We start from the raw sequence: 20,886 nt of genomic DNA on the forward strand, positions 1-20,886 counted from the left end.
TTTGTAGAAACCTAATAGATATAGATACAGCATGTCGAAGTATCTGATACTTTAGGATGTGGAGTGTTTGTGCAACCTAGGATTTATGAGGTGATTTTTGGTATATAAATATGTGTTTTAGCCTGTGACAATTAAACCACCTACAAACTCGGAGGCGTACATTATACTATTCCCAACTCACACACCTCTCAAGTTCCTTTTTTTACCATTTCAAGTAAAAAAGTAAATCAACAATGCACCATGATGATGAACTAGTACTCTTTTTCATTTTAAATGTTACCATATATGTGGCCACCACCCCGGGAGCGGCGGGTCTTGACTTCCATCTAAGTGGAGCCAATGATGCCACTGAGCAAAATGTTGACCGTGCTGCAGCTTACAGAAATTTCATCGGAGCTCTCTGAGATGTATTGGCCGGTCTAGATGCGCGCAGAGTATATGGATTTCGTGTGCTTCGTGATGCATCAATGTTGCAATATTGACAATGCTTCCTACAAGTCTGTATTTTCAACTACAACGAAGATTTTACCATCGTAATTATTGATATTGTCAATGTTTACGTGATGAGATTCATCACCGGCAATGTACCGTCAAAGTGATGACGTACGTTGCAGGCAATAAATCCCATCATGCAAACATTGACAATATCAATTATCACGGTGGTGGCATCTCCATTGTAGTTGAAAAGACTTGTAAGAAGAGTTGTCGATATTGCAATGTTGATGCATCATGAAGCACACGAAATATATGTACCTTGCACGTATCCAGACATACCAATACATCTCGAAGAGCTCCAATAAAATTTCTGTAAGCTGCAGCACGGTCATCATTATGGTCGGTGGCATCATTGGCTCCAATGGAAGTCAAGACCATTTGCTTCCGGGGTGGCAACCACGTATATAGCAACATTTAGAATGAAAAGAAAAAAGGAAGTTGAGGGGGTGTGTAAGCTGGGAATAGTAAGTGTAAGCCTCCAAGTCTGAAAGTGGTTTGATTGTCACAGGGCTAAAAACCTATTTATATACCAAAAATCACCCCATAAATCCTAGGTTGCATGGACACTCCAAATCCCAAAGTGTTGGACACTTCGACACGTTGTATTACTAGGTTTCTACAAATTTTCGTAATTTTTTGCTATGTATTGTAATTATGGTGAATTTATTGGTAATCCATGCACTTATAGGCAATTATGTTGGCAGATTGCGTTGGTTTTTGAGATGTCATTTTAGATTATTATTTTTGACCTAAAACGACTATATATTTTTAGGGGTGTGTGTTCACACACCTTTTTTTTACTTCTTACACATCCCTTGTTAATTTATGTCATTTGATATTCTTTAACTCATCCGATTTAACTGTCGAAAATTAGAAGGATGTATGAGAAGTAAAAAGAGATGTGTGGATATCACACCCCATATTTTTATTCTATGAAGATTAGTATATCTAGTTTGATCTGTATATTTTTTTGTAACACCCTTAAACTGGAGAGAGAACAAGGAATTTACAGCAGGTAGTTGTGGGAGATTGCTGTAGAAAATTCATTCATATGTTGTGGAAGAGATACACAGTTACAAACCACGTTTTTTTTAGCTTTTTTTTTTTTTTTTTTACCAGTTAGTATTACGGTCTAATGACATTTCTTTTCACTTGTAAGTGAGAGATATTATGTTCGATTTTCACCAAAGGTGAATTTGAACCAAATATTGCTAGCCCATTGTGAGACTAAGTCCACCCCCTCCTCTTTAGTGTAGATAATATCGTTTGTTCAAAAGAAACAAAAAATTTGTTTTATTTATTTATTTTTGTGACAAAATTACCCTTGTTAATTTTTTATTATTATTATTTTTTTGTGTTAGAGCTGTTTTTGTTTAAAATTTTGGGTGGAGCCTCGGGTCACCAAAATTGACACATTTTGATCTGAAATGTTTACCCGGACACCCGAATTAAGTTGTGTTGGCCGATATCTAGAAGGTGACGAAGCCATAAAGTGATGGTGATGTGGAAAGGCTACTAATTTAAACCCAAAATAACTAATTCTAGAGTGCGCACGTGAGCAGGGTTGAACTCTTATCACACAAGTAATGTAAGAGCATAAGTAAATTGCAGTAAAAGATAAGGTAAAGAACATTTAGACTAGATGGAGGAATCCTCATACATGTCAACTTTTTCCAGCCATCCTTGTTGACACAAGAGCTCTTCCACTAAAAATCCTGTAGGGGTGAAAAACAAGGGTGAGTCACTATAAGAAAATTGGGCACTGCACACGAAAAATTAATTGTGCCCTAAGAGGCTTAAGGGCACCAACATATGTGCTCATAGACCAATAGCAACAGGCAGCAACTAAAATGTTATATGTGCGCTCTATCGGCGCGCCATTGATCATTGGGCCTAATATGTTGTTTTGTGCTCAAAGATGAGCAGCAGCCTATTTGTTCCTTAATTCTGACAGGTTTGACACCAATTTAATTGATAGTGCACCATTTTGAAATCGTGCTCAATGCCGTGTTTATTACAAAAAAATTTGAAAAAATTATGCACATGATTACATTGGATTTCACGCCCAATCTAACCATGAAATAGAAACCATTCTAACCATGAAACAACCATTGTAACCATTCTCACAAGTTTAACATGAGAAGCACCAGAAGCGCCTCACGCCTCAACACATGGAGGCATTAAAGAGGCAGGGTCCCACCCACTTGGGTGCTTGTCAGTTTAGTGTATTCCATAGTGTTTCATGAGTTTTATAGTACTGGTTTAGTAGTTTTTCAATATTTGATAGAATCTAAATATTTTTTGGTTAAAATGTTCATAAAATTAAATTAGGATAGTCTACATATATATATATATATATATATATATTTTAAGGAAAACTAATGAAAAGGGCTTGAAAACTTTGAGTTTTAATGATAAGGACAAAATAAAGGGTAAAGTGAATAGTACCATGTTTGACTTTTTAGTGTAAAAATGTGGTTTTTTGTTAAAGTGAACAGTATCGTGGGCTTTTCGTTAAAACTCCCTATATTTTAAAGTTATTTTAAAAAGAATTAGTCTAAATTCATTCTTTAATAATATGATACTAAATATTTAACCTAAAAGAGGTTGGAGCAGAAAAACTGTGTCTGAGTTAAAATCCAAATTATATGGGCTAAAATTTTTAGATTTTCACCCAAGAATTGGAAATGGTTTAAAAAAATATAAAATTTACTTGAAATGTTTACACAAGGCATGCAAAAAAAAAAAAAAATGAAAGTAAAGAAAACAACAAACATTTTTGGACATCACCTTCCTCAAAAGACTTGCACCTCATCCCATACTTGCTGCTCACAAGCGAATTGATAATGGCATCTTTTGTTATCTCAACTCCTTGTAAAATACCATGAACCCAAAATACATTAATCCAAAGACTGCATTAAACAGATCCATGTCGAAAGTAGTTTTCTGGGTTGGGGATTTATGGACAAGGATTGTCTACCCTCCTATTTTTGGTGCCCTTCCATGCCCTCCTGTTTTGTGTGGTCACGGTTAAGCCACGTTAACGTTTTATATTGTTTTTTTATAGAGATAATAAGACAAAAATGAATAGTAATATAAAATGTTGACGTGGCTTAACCGTGACCACACAAACAAGAGGGTATGGGAGGGCACCAAAAATAAGAGGGCAGACAATCCTTGTCCGGGATTTATACCTTTCACTCAAGATTTGAGGTTTTTAAGACGTCTGCTGGTTTCCATTGGGATTTGAGCACTGTCGCCATTTTCTTCTCTGCATCTCTTCTCTGCACTCCCGATTGGGATCTGCACCATAAATAAACAGCGTGCATGAAGATTTTGGTAGATTAGGGATCAGAATCAAAATGATTCCAATATAAATATTAACACTATGTTTGGATGAAAAAATTTAAGATTACTAAGGAATTTTAAAATGACGAGATTTTATTTCCTAGAATTTGTGAATTTTCTTGTTTGGTTAACCAAAAAAAAAAAAAAACAATGGAATTGAATACGGAATTTGTTATTTTTAAACTCTCAAACATAGAAATTGGAAAATGACACCTATTTACATGGAATTTAAACTTGGGAATTGGAGGTCCCAAATTTTAAGTTTTTTTCTAACCCGGAATTTCTAAATTTTTATATTTATGAATTCAAACAAGAGAATTGATGCATGTTAATTTATAAATTATGACTTTAATCCAAATTTCAAGTTTATTTCTCTCATCCAAACATAATGTAAGGTTCTTGCAAACCCTAGATACACAGTAGTTATATTCGGTTAGGTGCTTTGTGAAAACTTTGGTAGGTAAAGTGAGTGGGTAGAGACCAATGGTGGAGCCACCCACAAGGCTAAGGTGGGCTACAGCCCAGAGAGGATTTCTGTAAGGATAATGCTATTCATGCACTCATTTTTAATTCTCACACACATTCTCTCAATTTTTTATTGTCGAATAGAATGAATTGAAGATGGTCAATGGCAAAAAATTAATAAGGGTGTGTTGGAGGTAAAAATGAGTGTGAATAACACTATTCTTTTATAATCTCATGCTTATAGGCCATTCAATTTCAGTACAAGTTATTATTTAATGTATATTTAGTAGAGGATAGGTAATAAATAATAAGTTTGGGGTGTGCTATCCATACATCCCTTTTTACTTCTCACACACCTTAATTTTCAATCGTCGGATCAAATGAATTGAAGAAGATCAAAGGACAGAAATTGATGAGGGATATGTGAAAAGTAAAAAGGGGTGTGTAGATATCACACACCATAAGTTTTATGCTAAAAATTATAAATTAGTTCTATCTCTCGTCTCCCTTTATCCTATCCTAAAACCCCTCAACAACTAGACTTCTAGGTCTTTCAACCAACTCACTTCAGATATGGTATGGAGTAAAGAAAAAGATCATTTACCTTATGCGATTTATTAGCCTCTGTGCTTCTTACTCAAGAAAAGAGTTCTTTTTTTTTTTAAAAAATCCACAAGTAAATCCCTATGTCCGCAATTCCTTACTTTCCATTACGATTTTCCAATGAAGTCAGCTTTGGTACGTTCTTAATATCTTTATTTGCTTATTCTTGATTTAATTAATAGGTTAATTATTTATATTGTCCTTGAATATATCGGCTAGGTCATGATTTTGAGAATAATTTGTATTTTATTGTTGTTCTTTTATATTGATTACTATATAGTTTTATATAAGAAAAAAAAAATTTATGGCACTAATTTAAGTTAGCTTACCCAAGAAAAAAATCCGGCTCCGCCCTTGGTAGAGAGAGAGTATTAAACAGTGCACAGTGCACATCCTAGGTAGGTACTAGGTGTAGAGAGAGAGAGAGAGAGAGAGAGAGAGAGAGAGAGAGACGTGAGGTAGTGGGAGAGAGAGTTTTAAACAGTCACCGCATGCAGGTTTTTACACTGCACACCCTAGGTGAAACCAATGCAGTGGTGCTGCTAGTGCACGCTGCACATAGGTCTTCGAATTTTGAATTTGCCTTAGGTAATTTTAACACAGTTTTGGACATAATTCGTTCATTATAATTCTAAATTGAGTTTCCTCTATGATTACATGTTCGTATCTGTTTGGGCCCAAAATAATAGTTTGGGCCGAGGGTAGGATCACTCTCGGCCCAGGAGGCCGGGCGGCAAAAGGACCATGGATCGGTCAACCCGTGGGAGTCCAAACCTAGGGCGGTTAGGACGAATCCTAGTGCAATGGGGAGTCTCGACGGGATCGGATATCCAGGAAACTAATCCAGCTTAGCTAAGGACTAGGTTCATAGTCCTAGCAGATGTAGGACTGGTCGAGGTGATCCGGAGAGGGAAACCTAGTCCGAGTAGGATGTAAACTCGGACTCAAGGTTCAGTACTATAAATAGGGGACGATGTGCATCAGGAAAAGGCCCCCTGCAAATCAACACAAAATTGCCCTGCGCAAACTCTCAACAACTTGAGATCTTTTTCCTTTTTCTTTTTCGCTGACACATCTTCCGTTGGCATCAACAGCACTGTGGAAGCAACCGGTGATATCTTAAGTCGGCATAGATAGCTCTGTCACCGTAGAGTCAGTTGGTCTCGCAGTATCTTCCGTTGGCATCAACAGCACTGCGGCGAGAACGATTGATTACCTATCCAAGTCTCGGTCGAGAAGGGTTTCTAAATCCTTATTGGTCGAGGTCATCTCATTAGCCTTCTCGGCGAAGTGAGGTGTTACAGTTATTACATTCGGCACATTGAAAGCCGAATTGGATATTGAACTTCGTAAGATTAGTAACCTTGTCTTCAGGTTCGAAAGCCCAAAAGGCCGAGACGTGTTCCTTTCTCGGCCACAATCGCAAGACGCAGAAGTCAGTAGCGCGACCCAACGCAACATCAACAAATTTTACTCCTCGGCCGAGCTCGGCCGACGAGTTGGCATGCCCCGCATTCACCGAAGGACGTAGTTAGCTCATTAATTACTCGGCCTGCGCGCCACGTAGGCTTTATAGTTTCTAGGGTCAACATTTTGGCACGCCTAGTGGGACCCAGTGCTAAACTACGAAGTTCATGCCAATTGAAACACGATCGGTAAAAAAGAAGACAGCTATGGGAAAGTCGATAGCCGATTTACCGAGTCAGAGCATAGGACAGAGTGTGCCACAGGCGCAGAATCCCCTTAGCGCTGGTACACCTGAGTCCACGAGCGCGACTCGCCGAGAGAGAGAAGTTAATCTCGGCGGTCAACTCCGTGGTTTAGAGATCCCTAACAGAAACACATGCGTTCTCAATGAAGGGATAATAGAGGAGTGTGACGAGGATGGTGGTGAAGGATCTGACCCACCAACGAGGTCGTTTCTCCGAAAGCGACTGGACGAGTAGTCTCGGTCAGTCGAGCAGACGTTCAGTCGAGGTATTGATAAGCTGCATGACGCGATACTCAGTGCCAATGATCGACAAACCAAGCTGCTCGAAATGCTGGTTAGTAAAGTTGGTGGCAGCAGACCTTTCGACCTTCTCCAGCATTGTCCACCAGGAAACAATCCGGTACCGATTGTACCGGTCGATCCTATTCCTGCTCCGCTCAAACCAATTAACTTGGAGAAAGGAGGATGGTCGAATAGTAGGACAGACGGGACCGACCAGAGGGTCGAAGCAACACCTGTTGATATGACCGAAGTTCAGCGGATGATCGACTCGGCCATGAAGAAAGGGCCGAAGTTTCCTAAGTTTATTCATCCGTACCCAGCTTACGTAGAAACGTTTGGGTACCCAAAGGGTTTCAAGATCCCAGATTTTAGTCTTTTTGCCGGTGAGTCGTCCCTGTCTTCGTTGGAGCACGTGGCTCGTTTCACCGCGCAATGCGGAGATGTTAATAGTGATTTCCACAAGTTACGGCTGTTCAATTTTTCATTGACCGGCTCGGCATTTGCCTGGTACATCAATCTCCCGCCTAATTCCATCCAAAACTGGGAGGAGTTGGTCGAGAAGTTTCACGAGCAGTTTTATCGGCCGGGGATGGAGATGTCAGTCTCTTCATTAGCACGGATGGCTCAAGCATCTGATGAGGCACCAATGGATTATCTTACCAGGTTCAAATCGGCTAGGAATTGGTGCCGAGTACCTTTGCCCGAAGTCGAATTTGTCAGGCTTGCTTTGAACGGCCTTGACGTCGAGTACAAAAAGAAATTCTTGGGGGCAAATTTCCGGGATATGTACGAATTAGCCCAACATGTCGAGCAGTATGATTATTTGCTCCGCGAGGAAAAGACTTCGAAGACTCTAACTCGGGGAACGATTTACAAGAACCCTACTGTCAATTATGCATCAACCGAGGATGAATGTGTTAGTGTGGATGCGGCTGAGATAGTGATAGATAAGCCGTACGTTTGTAAGGCATTGACTCAGGTTGATTCTAGAGAAGCCAAAAGTCGCTCGGTCACTGAAGGAACATTGAAACCGTCAAAGGTTTATACTTTTGATATTACTAAGGCTGACGTAATTTTTGACCAACTGTTATCAGCAAGAATCATTAAGCTTCGGCCTGGTCATAACATTCCTAAGGCCGAAGAGCTTAAAGGAAAGGTGTATTACAAATACCACAATTCGAGCAAACATACGACAAACAATTGCGTCGTATTTCGCGATAACGTCCAAAGCTGGATCGATAATGGCAAACTAAAGTTTCCCGAGAAGAGGATGAGTGTTGATACTGATCCGTTCCCCATGGCAACAGTAAATATGGTCGACGCGTACCTACCCAAGGACAAAGGGAAAGGCAAGGCCGAAGTGGTCGAAACGCAGCGTCCGCGGAATCAGAATGTTCGACCACGGTTCATGGCCGATTTTCGTTCAAACAAACCGCCGACGGCTTTAACGGGGCCCGCTATCGTCAAACCTATGGTGGATTATAGCACTGATGAAGACAGTGGGACGGCGGTTTTGTGCAGGAAATGTAGAGCGAAGGTCAACAGTGAACCAGAGGCGAAGCCCTCTTCGCAACCTGTGGCCGCGACTCGGCAAAAGATAGGCAATGAAGGCCAACATCACGGGGTTTTTGAGAGGCTCGGTCCTAAAGTACGGATGGAAGAGACACCCTCGGTCAGGCGGCGTCTCGATTTTGATGCTTCATTCTATGACGATGATTACTATAAGCGTAATTCTAGCAGTTCAGAATCATCACGGAGCCAAAAGACCTTCAAGCCTCCCGAGCCTAGAGATCAACGTTGGTATACATATCATTCTTCGAAGGGTGTCTACACTGCGTTGTCCAAATCTCAGAAACGCCGGCATCAACGGATAGATTGCATGGCTCGCCGACGAGCAGCCGAAGAAACTTCGGCCCCTAAGTGGCGGCCGAAGGACACAGCTGCCATTGATGATGAGCGACCACCTCCAGCAATTATGACAGAGTTGGCTCAAGGGAAAAGGCTGGTTGATCAAGATATCGAGACCACGTTCGAAGAAGCTGATAAACGGATCAAACTTCTCATTCGACCAGGGGAGATGAGGGCACGCCTTGAGCATTTCAGGCGAGAAGCCGAAAGCAAATTATCCCCGCCGGCTATACAAGAACCTTTGGTCAGAATTCGACGGAATTTGCACCCCCCGTTCCTTGGGGAGTCTTTGGATGCGAGAATTTCATAAGAAACATTCGGCCAACGATTTGTATGGTTTGCCGAAAGCATGCCAGGACACCATTGATCTGGTTCTGACTTGTCCGGATGCTGAGCGGATCATCCAGAAGACCTCAGATCCAGGATTGAAAGCAAGGTTCCAGCACATACGAGAAGCTCGTGTCCTTGGATTTGAAGTCGACCCGTATACTGATATCGATACAGCCGACCTTCCTTTCTCGCTAGAGGACCTTCAGTATTTGCGATATCACTTTGAAGTATTTTCGGCGGTTTCCCTTTTCGGCCTTACGGCCGATGAAATCGCACGTGTTGCCCGTCTAGATGCTTATCTCGACACGAGGGATGCTCGGCTACACTATCAGGAGCAGGTTCAGGTCCCGACCTCAAATACATTGTCAATCTCCGAAGCGGTCACACAGAACCAACACGTCGCCGAAGCAGCTCCGCCAAGTGAAGTCATTGAAGAGGGAACAGAAGAGTCTCGGTGTCTGACTTTGATGACAAATGAGTCTGTAGTCGCCGACCAACCGAACGAGGAAGGTCTTGACCAGATGGGCCCATCAGTCCTGGATAATATGGAAATCAGTATGGTTCATGTGTTACCTGCCGATTTCCAGTCAAGCACGGCTCAACCAAATTTCCTTGATGGCGATGTGGTTGCTGAGGAACCTGGCCATATTGATTTTGTGTCTATTGCTGAAGGCGAGTCAATAACAAGAGATGATAGTCTAAAGGCCGCTTTGGCCGAATTGTTCCCTCGTTCATCATCGGCCAAGCTTCACCATTTAAAGCCATTGTATGTGACGGCCCATATCGAGGGATATCCAGTTTCTAAAGTTTTTGTCGATTGTGGAGCTACCGTCAACATCATGCCTTTGAACATCATGAAGGCCTTACGCCGTTCGAATGACGAGCTTATTCCATCAGGAATCACAATGAGTAGTTTCGTCGGCGACAAATCCCAAACCAAAGGTGTACTTCCGTTAACTGTGACTATTGCTGGTCGTACCCACATGACCGCCTTTTTCGTGGTTGATTCCAAAACCGAGTATAATGCACTGCTCGGCCGAGATTGGATCCATCAAACCAGCTGTATTCCTTCGTCGTTGTATCAAGTGCTTGTCTTTTGGGACGGCAAATCGGTCACTGTTCACCCGGCCGATAGCCAGCCCTTCGAAGCTAACATGATCCAAGCCCGGTATTATGATGACCACGTCGGCTATATTACGTTGCAAGGCTTCAATGAAGACGGACGGCCGACTCGGATTTCATTTCAGAAAGCTATCGAGGTTGGCGCCGAGACTGTCCACCAGGATTCGGCGAGACTCGGATTGGCCAATTTCATCCCCGAGTCTGATGTCTGACACTGATCAGGACAAACGTAGGGCCGCGGTTTCATCTACGATGGAACGACTGCTGGCTCATTGGTATACTATATCTCGGCAACCGAATTCAGGCGTTAACCTCGTCGAGTTCCTTGCCGAAGAAGATCATGGTCCTGCCCTATCTTTTGATAAAGTCCGAGCCGTCCCGGCCGAACTCGAGGATCATCGGCCCCAGGTTAAGGACCCCCTAGAAGAAATTAATGTTGGGACGGCCGATGACCCACGACTTTTGTTTGTTAGCGCTTTACTTCCTCAACAAATGAAGGACGAGTTGCGTGCCTTGCTTACGGAATTTAAATATTGTTTTGCTTGGAGTTATCATGAAATGCCCGGCTTAGATCGTGCTCTGGTCGAGCATGAACTACGAATTAAGCCCGGATGTAAACCTTTTCGCCAGCCACCTCGGCGATTCTCGACAGAAGTGCAACTCGGCATCAAGGACGAATTGGTTCGACTTTTAAAAACCGGGTTCATTCGGACGGCTCGATATGTTGAATGGTTGGCAAACATCGTTCCTGTGTTAAAGAAAAATGGCGTACTGCGTATCTGCATCGATTTCCGCAATCTGAATCTGGCAACTCCCAAAGACGAGTATCCCATGCCGATCTCAGACCTGTTAATCGATGCTGCGGCGAATCATGCGATCTTATCCTTTTTGGATGGACACGCCGGGTACAACCAAATATTCATTGCCGAAGTCGATGTGCACAAAACTGCTTTCCGTTGCCCGGGGGCACTCGGCATTTACGAATGGGTTGTTATGCCATTCGATCTCAAGAATGCCGGCGCCACATACCAACGGGCGATGAACGCCATCTTCCATGATTTAATTGGTACCATCGTTGAAGTTTACATCGACGATGTTGTCGTCAAATCTAAGCGTCGACAGACACATCTAAACGATCTTCGGCAGGCTTTCCTCCGCATGCGTAGGCATAACCTCAAGATGAATCCTGCCAAGTGTGCCTTCGGTGTATCGGCCGGGAATTTTCTTGGTTTCCTCGTACATCACCGTGGGATTGAAGTCGATGAGAATAAGGCACGCGCAATCATTACTGCCCCACCCCCAACGACGAAGAAACAATTACAGTCCTTACTCGGCCAGATCAATTTTTTACGCCGATTTATTGCTAATTCGGCAGGTAAAATGAAAGCATTTTCCACACTTTTGAAACTCAAGGACTCAGAGAAGTTCGTGTGGAATGAGGAGCATCAGGCGGCGTTTACGCAGATCAAGGTTTCTCTTACAAACCCACCTGTCCTGGTCCATCCTCAGCGCGGTAAGCCTCTCAAGCTGTACATTTCGGCGGCCGAAGAGTCCATCGGTTGCCTCCTCGCGTAAGACAACGATGCCGGACGGGAACAGGCTATCTTCTACCTCAGCCGTAATCTGAGTCATCCGGAGATCAATTATTCCGCCGTTGAGAAGCTTTGTCTCGCCGTGTTCTTCGCTGCATCCAAGCTTCGGCATTACATGCTCCCGTCGGTCACCCAAGTCATTGCCCAGACCGACGTTATCCGGTATATGCTTACCCGGCCAATTGTGAAAGGCCGAATTGGGAAATGGACGATGGCGTTGTCCGAGTTCAGTTTGCAATACGTGCCGCAAAAAGCTGTGAAAGGACAGGCGTTGGCCGATTTCCTTGCCCAGCACCCTTCGCCTTACGGTTTCGGGGGTGCTGACGTCGAAATCGGCATGGTGGTGACCCGCGACAACTATTGGACGATGTATTTCGATGGTTCCAGTACCTCGTCCTCGGCCGGCGCAGGCATCGTCATTCAATCTCCTCACAGCGATCGTTGGGTTTTTTCGCTCAAATTGGATTTCGACTGCACCAATAATCAGGCCGAATACGAGGCTTTGGTCGTTGGTCTGGGCCTCCTTCTTGACCTACGCGCCACTCGTGTTCCCGTCCTCGGGGATTCTGAACTAGTGATTAACCAAATTAATGGGTCTTTTCACTGCATGAGTTGTACTCTGGCGCCTTACTACATGGTCGCCAGCTATTTAGCCGAGTCTTTTGATGGTATTACATTCGAGCATGTTTCTCGGGTTCATAATACCGACGCAGACGAGTTGGCTCAAATCGCCTCCGGTGCACAACTCCTGGGGGGCAAGCTAGGCCGGGAGATACCAATATTACGACAACTATACCCGGCTTTGGTTAATCAGCAAATCCTCCGTCGAGACGATGTGATACGCACCAGGGTCATGTCCCTGCCTTCGTTGTTAGATCGGCAGGACTCTATAGAAATTTGCGCGGTCGAGGCAGTACCAGATGATTGGAAAAAACCCATTATGCAGTACCTTGACAATCCTAACGGAAAACATAGTCGCAGGACACGGGTTCACGCCACGAACTATGTCACGTACCAGAACGAGTTGTACCGAAAGGGCGAAGATGGTTTGTTATTGTTATGCCTCGGCCCCCAAGAGAGTGCTCGGGCGATCGCAGAGGTTCATGAAGGGGTATGCGGAGCTCACCAGTCTGGACAAAAAATGCGATGGTTACTCCGACGACACGGCTATTTTTGACCGAGAATACTGAAAGATTGTATCGAGTTTGCACGAGGATGCGTGCAGTGCCAAATCCATGGGCCTATACAAAGGGTCTCGGCCGAATCACTACATTCGGTCATTAAGCCGTGGCCGTTTAGAGGATGGGCCATGGACGTAATCAGCAAAATCACGCCGACTTCCGGAGCTGCTAAGCATGCATGGATAATAGTCGCAACTGATTACTTTACTAAGTGGGTCGAAGCAAAATCATATGCCGAGTTAACATCTAAAGAAGTTTGCGACTTTGTGGAGGAACACATTGTGACCCGATTCGGTGTGCCAGAAACGATCATAACCGACAATGGAACAATCTTCACAGCCGAAAGGTTTAAAGAATACACGGCCAGTTTGAAAATTCGGCTGGAACAGTCCACACCGTATTATCCACAGGCGAATGGGCAGGCCGAGGCAAGTAATAAAGTGTTGATTGGCATCCTAAAAAAAATAATAAAAGAAAGGCCTGGCATGTGGCATTTGAAGTTGAACGAGGCATTATGGGCATACCGAACGTCGCCCCGATCGGCGACTGCAACAACCCCATACGCATTGACCTATGGATACGATGCGGTGCTACCAGTCGAGTTGAGCATAAATTCATTGCGATTAATTGAACAAAGTAGTTTGTTTAGCGCCGAATATAATCAATCCATGAGACAGGAACTAGAAGATTTGGAAGAGGCGCGACTTGACGCTTATAACTTACTGGTGGCACAAAAACAGATTGCCGAGCGAGCCTATAATCAAAAGGTACGACAGAAAACGTTCGACGAGGGTGTATTAGTGTGGCAAACGGTGTTGCCCGTAGGAATAAAAGATCCTAGGTTCGGCAAGTGGTCGCCAAATTGGGAAGGGCCGTTCATTGTGCATAAGGTATAAGGCAAAGGGGCGTATCATCTTAAAGACCGGACTGGAGTAGGTCACAAATTACCGATTAATGGGAAGTTCTTGAAGAAATACTATCCGGTCACATGGGAAATGCGTGAATAAAAAATTTGTTGTACCAGTAGAAAAAAAATCATTCCATTAAGATTGATAGGTATTACAAAAATGAGTAGGTCGAATACATTCAAGGAGACGAGGGAAGAAGAGTGCTGAGCAGAGCCTTCAACTCCAACCACCGCACGTCGGCCATGATGACTTCGGCTTGCCGATTCTTTTTGTCCAGCTTCAGCCGCTCGACCCGTTTTTTGGCCGCCGCATACTCAGTTAGGCGATTCTTCCCGCCTGACTCGAAGTCCCTCGCAAGCTCAGAAGCAATGGCCGACCGGCGTTTTGCTAGTTCGGCCATCTGACGGTCGAGCTCGGCTAACGCTTCTCCTTTTGCCCGTAGATCGTCAATCTTCGGACGGAGGGTGTCTTGAACGGCCGTGGCGGCTTGCAGGTCCTGTTCGGCCTTCAGAGCAGTCTGGAAGATACTAAATGTCTCCCGAACGCGCTCCAAGGCAGACGATGCCCGAACAATGGCATCTCCGCTCAGGCGACCGTCGGCTCCAAGGTCGTTCAGACACACGCCGAGCAGATCAAGACCGTTGCGCTCAAGTACTTGCGATGATGAGAGCGACATGACTTCTCGCAACTAGGTTAGGGCGCTTGGATCGGCAGCCTCAGTCGGAGCGGCCGAAGGGCCGGACTCTGCAGTCGTGCTGGAGAGGAGGGCTTTGAATTCAACCTCCCACGAAGCCTGCACGAATAGACAAGGTTAAGCTTAAAGGAAGTCATGACAAGAATAGCAAGAAGGTGTCATTTTTTAACCTGCCGAGAGGAGACCTCGGCCATGTCCCCAGGATCGTTGCTCGAACCTAAAGAACTCAATGGCCGAGCCCAGTGTCTCATATTGCTTCTCACTTCACGCGGCCGATGGAGGTTATCTACGTTTGATGGCCACTGAGGCGGCCAGGAAATATAGATAACGCCCTTCGGCACATAGAATTGACGGTGAAAAGAATGTACAGGCACCTGACATTTAGTATTTTCCTTGTTTAGAATTCTAAAGCAGAAAAGCAATCAGGAGGAGACAATTGAAGGTACTTACAAAAGCCGAGGTAACCTCCTGTGGAGGAATGTGGAAGCCTTGGTCTTGAGGATGGACCGGCGATTCCGCCGTGGCCTCGGGTTCCTCGAGCAGCCGTTTGCCACGGTCGGCTGCCGATGGGCCGACTGGCGCAGCTGCTTCAGAGGAGGCAGGGACGTCCTGGTCCTGAGAAGGAACGAGAGGTTCGGCCACCGGGGTCGGTTCCTCGACCGTGCGCTTGCCACGATTAGCCGAGGAGGGGCCGGTTTGAACCGCCATCTCGGATACTGGAGGAGGTTGTCGACGAGTATGAAGACGATGCGCCAGCGGGACCTCGTCGCTCCCCTCACTCTCTTCCAACACGAGGACCGAGGGCTTTGGATTCTTGGGAGAGGTTTCTTCGGTCGTAGAAACCGCCTGTTGTGAGACAGGTGCCTTCTCGATAGAGGGAGGTACAACTGATGCGCCGGCCACAGAGGCAGGCCGCGCTGGGGCCGTCTCTGCGGCCGAAGTCGGCTGTTTCTCGACCCCAGAATGACCGGCGGCGGGAGAAGGGGAAGCACTGGGAGTCGTCGTGTGACTGGAGATAACGTGGATCTCCCGTGCACCTTTCTTCGCCATTTGTTTAACCCGCTTAGCAGGCGGGGAAGGCTCGACAGCCGGCTCGGCCTCTTGGCGAGGTCGTTTGATCAGCACGGCCCTACCAGCGGGTTTATCCTTTTGGGCCACGACCGATTTTTTCCCGGCCGTGGCAGCGGCAACTGCCTCCGTCTTTCTCAAAGGCCGACTACCTAAAAAGATAAAGACAATTCAGTAAGGCAAATCAATATGCAAGGTTGATGGAAATGAGGAAAATGGAACAGGTACCTTGAGGATGAGGGGCCGAGGCCTTCTTAGGCCGGTCACCGAAGAGTCTGCTAAGCACATCTTCGACCGGCGCACCAAAGAATTCCTGGGTGTATTTCTCCCACCACTCACCAAAGGTGTCGGTGCAATGGGTTTCCGGGGTGGCTGGTCGAAGGCGGAATTTTTGGCAGCGCTATTGGAACTCCCTCACGGCGGTTCTACACTCCTTCTCAGAGGAACGAGGTTCGCGTCCACTGCTTAGGACCGTTCGGGATGAGAGAAGGGGGATAGGGCAGCCCTGAAGGTAGCCGAGCTGTCGGGCAAGGAAGTTCGGATGATATACTTCCCAACCTGACCGTTTCCCATCACAGCCGAGAGGGAGGTCGCGAGCAAGCACAAACGACCCCCAGGTCTGACGAAGATCGGCGTCCTCCTCCGCGCTCCATGGGGAGGTAGGCAGCCTGATGGAGGAATGATAGTCTCGACGACGACATATTAGGAACTCGTCGTTGGAGAAGTCGTCGAGAGCGAAGAGGTACCGAAATACCTCTTCGGCTTGATGGGGAGGTGTCGGTCGAGAGGCCAGTTGAGGTCCAAGCGCCTCTGTTGGTGAGAATTCAGCTATGGCCGGCCGAATGGAGGCGAAGTATACCTGCAACCAGAGTTGGAAGACCCAGTGAGGACCATTCTGGTGTGGGTCGACCTTGTGGAGGGTCGCATCGGCCAGGCAGCGGAAAAGTTGGGCGAGAATGTTGGAACTCAGTGCCAAGACGTGACCACTAGCCAGGGCTTCGGCTACCGGCATGTTCTCGACCAAACACTTGTTTGACTTGGTACAACAAATGTATTTGTTGTACCAGTAGAAGAGGAAGGCTTCATGCTCTCCCTCTCGCAGGTCATCTTCTCCTCGGCCGGCGAAGTGGAGATAGAGGGTGTTGTAATTACAGAAGTTCTTGTGGAGCTTCTGAATATCTTCCTTCGACGGGATATGACCGTCACGGTTCAAGGTCTCGAAGGCCTGACGGTCGAAGAGCGTTTTCAGGTCGATATTCGACGGATGCCAGAGAGGGTCGCATCGACAGGGATCCCGGTCGCCGAAGTCCCCAGAATGGCAGTGATATCCAGGATGGTGGGACCAATGGGACCCAGAGGAAGGACCATTGTGTTGGTGGCCGAGCACCAGAAACACAGAGCGGCTTGGAGAAGCTCCTTGTCGGGGACGATTTCTATAGACGAAAGGAGGATGACGTCGTAGATGCCAAGGGCCTTCCATTGCTCGTCGAAGAGTCGTTCCATTCGGACGACCCAGGCTGCCCAGGATGTGGTCGTCGAGGGCCAGGAGCCCTGGGGTTTAGCCGCATCCCATCGCGACCATTCAAACCCTTGAAGCAAGGGTGTTAGGCAGTGCCCCTGTAGAAGGCCGATGATAGTCGGCGGTATTGTAGCCTTGAAGAGAGGACCCAGGATTTGGTACTGGGTGCTCATGTCGTTTTCAAACCGGATGGTCTTGATCGAGCTTCGATAAAAAATCTTCTGATGTTGGTCACATTCCCTGGAAAGCTTGGAGAGGAAGGACGCCATTGTGAGAAAGAATCACGGAGTAAAAGGGTTGTCTGGGTTGGGGATTTAAAGACGAAGACTTGGAATAGGAGAAATGCACTAGAAATCAATGGCAGAGGATTTCAGGAAGTTTGAGAGCGTAAAAGTACAAATGAGGGAATTTCGGTATTTATAGAGTTATGGGGGGAAGAGCAATCGTTCGAAATTCAAAACAAAGGGCAAAATCGACCGAAGGAATTGTTGATCATGATGAACATTTGGGAAATGCGATTGAGAAGACCGAAGGTTAGGGTTTTGGGGGCGCATGATTGCGTGTGACGGCGAAATTAATGACGAAAGACGGTTCGACGCCCGCACGATGACAAGTGGGCTCACGGACTGAGGTAGTGGCTTGCGAATTGAGATAGTGGTCATGATGGCAAGACGGTTCAGGCTGCCGCACGCCTTAGACGTCATTATGGGGGATTGGCCATGTTAGAGGACGCCATGTGGCGAATGGGTTAGCAGGATCAAGATCGTGCGATCGTGCTCAATAAATGCGCCTTGGAACTCGGGTATTAGGATCCTGAGTGGTAGATTCGCTTCTTCAAGGCCGAAACTCGGCCGAAGGTTTCAGGCCGAGGACCTTAGAAACGAGGGGGCAATGTTTGGGCCCAAAATAATAGTTTGGGCCGAGGGTAGGATCACTCTCGGCCCAGGAGGCCGGGCGGCAAAAGGACCATGGATCGGTCAACCCGTGGGAGTCCAAACCTAGGGCGGTTAGGACGAATCCTAGTGCAATGGGGAGTCTCGACGGGATCGGATATCCAGGAAACTAATCCAGCTTAGCTAAGGACTAGGTTCATAGTCCTAGCAGATGTAGGACTGGTCGAGGTGATCCGGAGAGGGAAACCTAGTCCGAGTAGGATGTAAACTCGGACTCAAGGTTCAGTACTATAAATAGGGGACGTTGTGCATCAGGAAAAGGCCCCCTGCAAATCAACACAAAATTGCCCTGCGCAAACTCTCAACAACTTGAGATCTTTTTCCTTTTTCTTTTTCGCTGACACATCTTCCGTTGGCATCAACAGCACTGTGGAAGCAACCGGTGATATCTTAAGTCGGCATAGATAGCTCTGTCACCGTAGAGTCAGTTGGTCTCGCAGTATCTTCCGTTGGCATCAACAGCACTGTGGCGAGAACGATTGATTACCTATCCAAGTCTCGGTCGAGAAGGGTTTCTAAATCCTTATTGGTCGAGGTCATCTCATTAGCCTTCTCGGCGAAGTGAGGTGTTACAGTTATTACATTCGGCACATTGAAAGCCGAATTGGATATTGAACTTCGTAAGATTAGTAACCTTGTCTTCAAGTTCGAGAGCCCAAAAGGCCGAGATGTGTTCCTTTCTCGGCCACAATCGCAAGACGCAGAAGTCAGTAGCGCGACCCAACGCAACATCAACAAATTTTACTCCTCGGCCGAGCTCGGCCGACGAGTTGGCACGCCCCGCATTCACCGAAGGACGTAGTTAGCTCATTAATTACTCGGCATGCGCGCCACGTAGGCTTTGTAGTTTCTAGGGTCAACAGTATCATTGAGTACTATGATAATATGTGTGTGAATGTCTTTGGGTCAAGCCCAATCAATAATTAATTAGGCATGAGGCCTAAATAATAAAATACTAACGAAGATGGCTTACCTACCTACTTGCTTAATGAACTTGACGAATAAGTCATCAATATTACAGTCTTCAGCCCGCAATTTCAATAACCCGTTGTTGTCTCAATAAACAACAAGTAGTGGAATCATGAAAGTTAAATAACTATTCTGCCTCTCATTGGAAAAAGTGTCCCTAATTATTTTAAAACTCATTTGTCAACCAAATCATTAAATTATCTATCAAATCATTAAATCTCATACGTCAACCAAATTATTAAATTATCTACCAAAATTAACAAATCTAATTATTTTAATTATTAATATTATTTTTATACAATTTTTTTATTCTCATTTTTACCCTTTTGATTTTAGGCTCCCGTGGAGGACTACAAGATTTTTGGAGATGGCATTTCGTTTGATACGACATATACCACAAATAAATAAATAAAATGCCATTTGCTCCTTTTATCATTTACAATGTGCACTACATGCGGACGAAACTACTCCAACATTAATTTGGTTAATGGAGACATGGGTTAAAGCAATGGGTGGAAGACTTTCTTCTGCAATATCTTTACTAATTAATAAAACACTCATTGTCAACTAAAATTATATGAAATTATCAGTTTAATCTTCTAATTAAAACAGAACATGAATAAGAAATATAAGGGCAAAAATGTAATTTCACATAACCAAATTTTGCTGTATTTTTTTTCAAAGCCTCACCTATATATAATCATAACATAACTCTAATTAAAAAAAAAAAAAACTTCACACTCCCACATTCTCTATCACTCTCTTCCTCTCTCCTCCTATTTCAAAAACAAAATAAAAAATTTTCTCACACTTTGTGTGTGCCCATATGCTAGTTAATTGATTAAGATAAGTCATGAAAGCTGCCATTGCAAAGGGTTTTCCTAATATGCGACATAGGTTTTATTTTTAAAAAATATTAATAATTAAAAGCCAGAAAGAGCCTAAAACCAAAACAAAAATAAAAATAAGAAGGAGAGTCTGAAAAATGAATCTTGTATAAAATAAATATCTATATTATTAAAAGAACCCTCCTTGTCAAATGTTTCCTATTTTGCCATCACTTTTGATACATATTGACAAAAAGGAGGGCAAAATAGTAATTTTGTATATTTTGACAAAATGACAATTATATCCCTATTTTTCCTATTTTACCCTCTCTCTCTTTTTTTTTTTTGAGAAAATGACAATCATACACTTATTTTCCAATTTTGCCATCATTTTTTTATACACACTATTTATATAAGGAGGACAAAATAGGAAAAAAAAAGGAAAAAAGGCTTCTCTTAATAACACTTTTGATGCACAGTATTACATAAGGAGGACAAAATAGGAAAAAAAAGGGGAAAAAAGTTGACAAGGAGGCTTCTCTTAATAACACTTTTGATACACAATATTTACATAAGGAGGTCAAAATAGGAAAAAAAAAAAGAGGAAAAAAGTTGACAAGGAGGCTTCTCTTAATAATAGTATACAAAAAAAAAAAATATGCACTTACTAAGAGAAAGGGGAAAAAAGTTGACGATGAGGTTTCTATAACACTTTTGATACATAATATTTACATAAGGAGGACAAAATAGTAAAACAAAGGGAAAAAAGTTGACGAGGAGGCTTCTCTTAATAATAGTATAGAAAAAAAATATATACTTATTAAGAGAAATTGTTCACACACACATTTGTGCTCTCTGCTAGTTAATAATTAAAATAATTAGATTTGTCAAATTTGATAGATAATTTAAAG

The 20,886-nt window shown here is 44.5% G+C and overlaps 1 protein-coding gene across 1 annotated transcript; it reads left to right on the plus strand.

The window, feature by feature from the left end:
* Positions 1–12,067: 12,067 nt before the first annotated feature.
* Positions 12,068–13,046, plus strand: LOC139198131 (uncharacterized). The gene is made up of 2 exons (XM_070826393.1): positions 12,068–12,706; positions 12,933–13,046. The coding sequence occupies exons 1-2, from the start codon at positions 12,068–12,070 to the stop codon at positions 13,044–13,046; spliced, it is 753 nt and encodes a 250-aa protein (XP_070682494.1).
* Positions 13,047–20,886: the final 7,840 nt, after the last annotated feature.

Source organism: Malus domestica, chromosome 08 (assembly GCF_042453785.1).
Source record: "Malus domestica chromosome 08, GDT2T_hap1".
Lineage (NCBI taxonomy): Eukaryota > Viridiplantae > Streptophyta > Magnoliopsida > Rosales > Rosaceae > Malus > Malus domestica.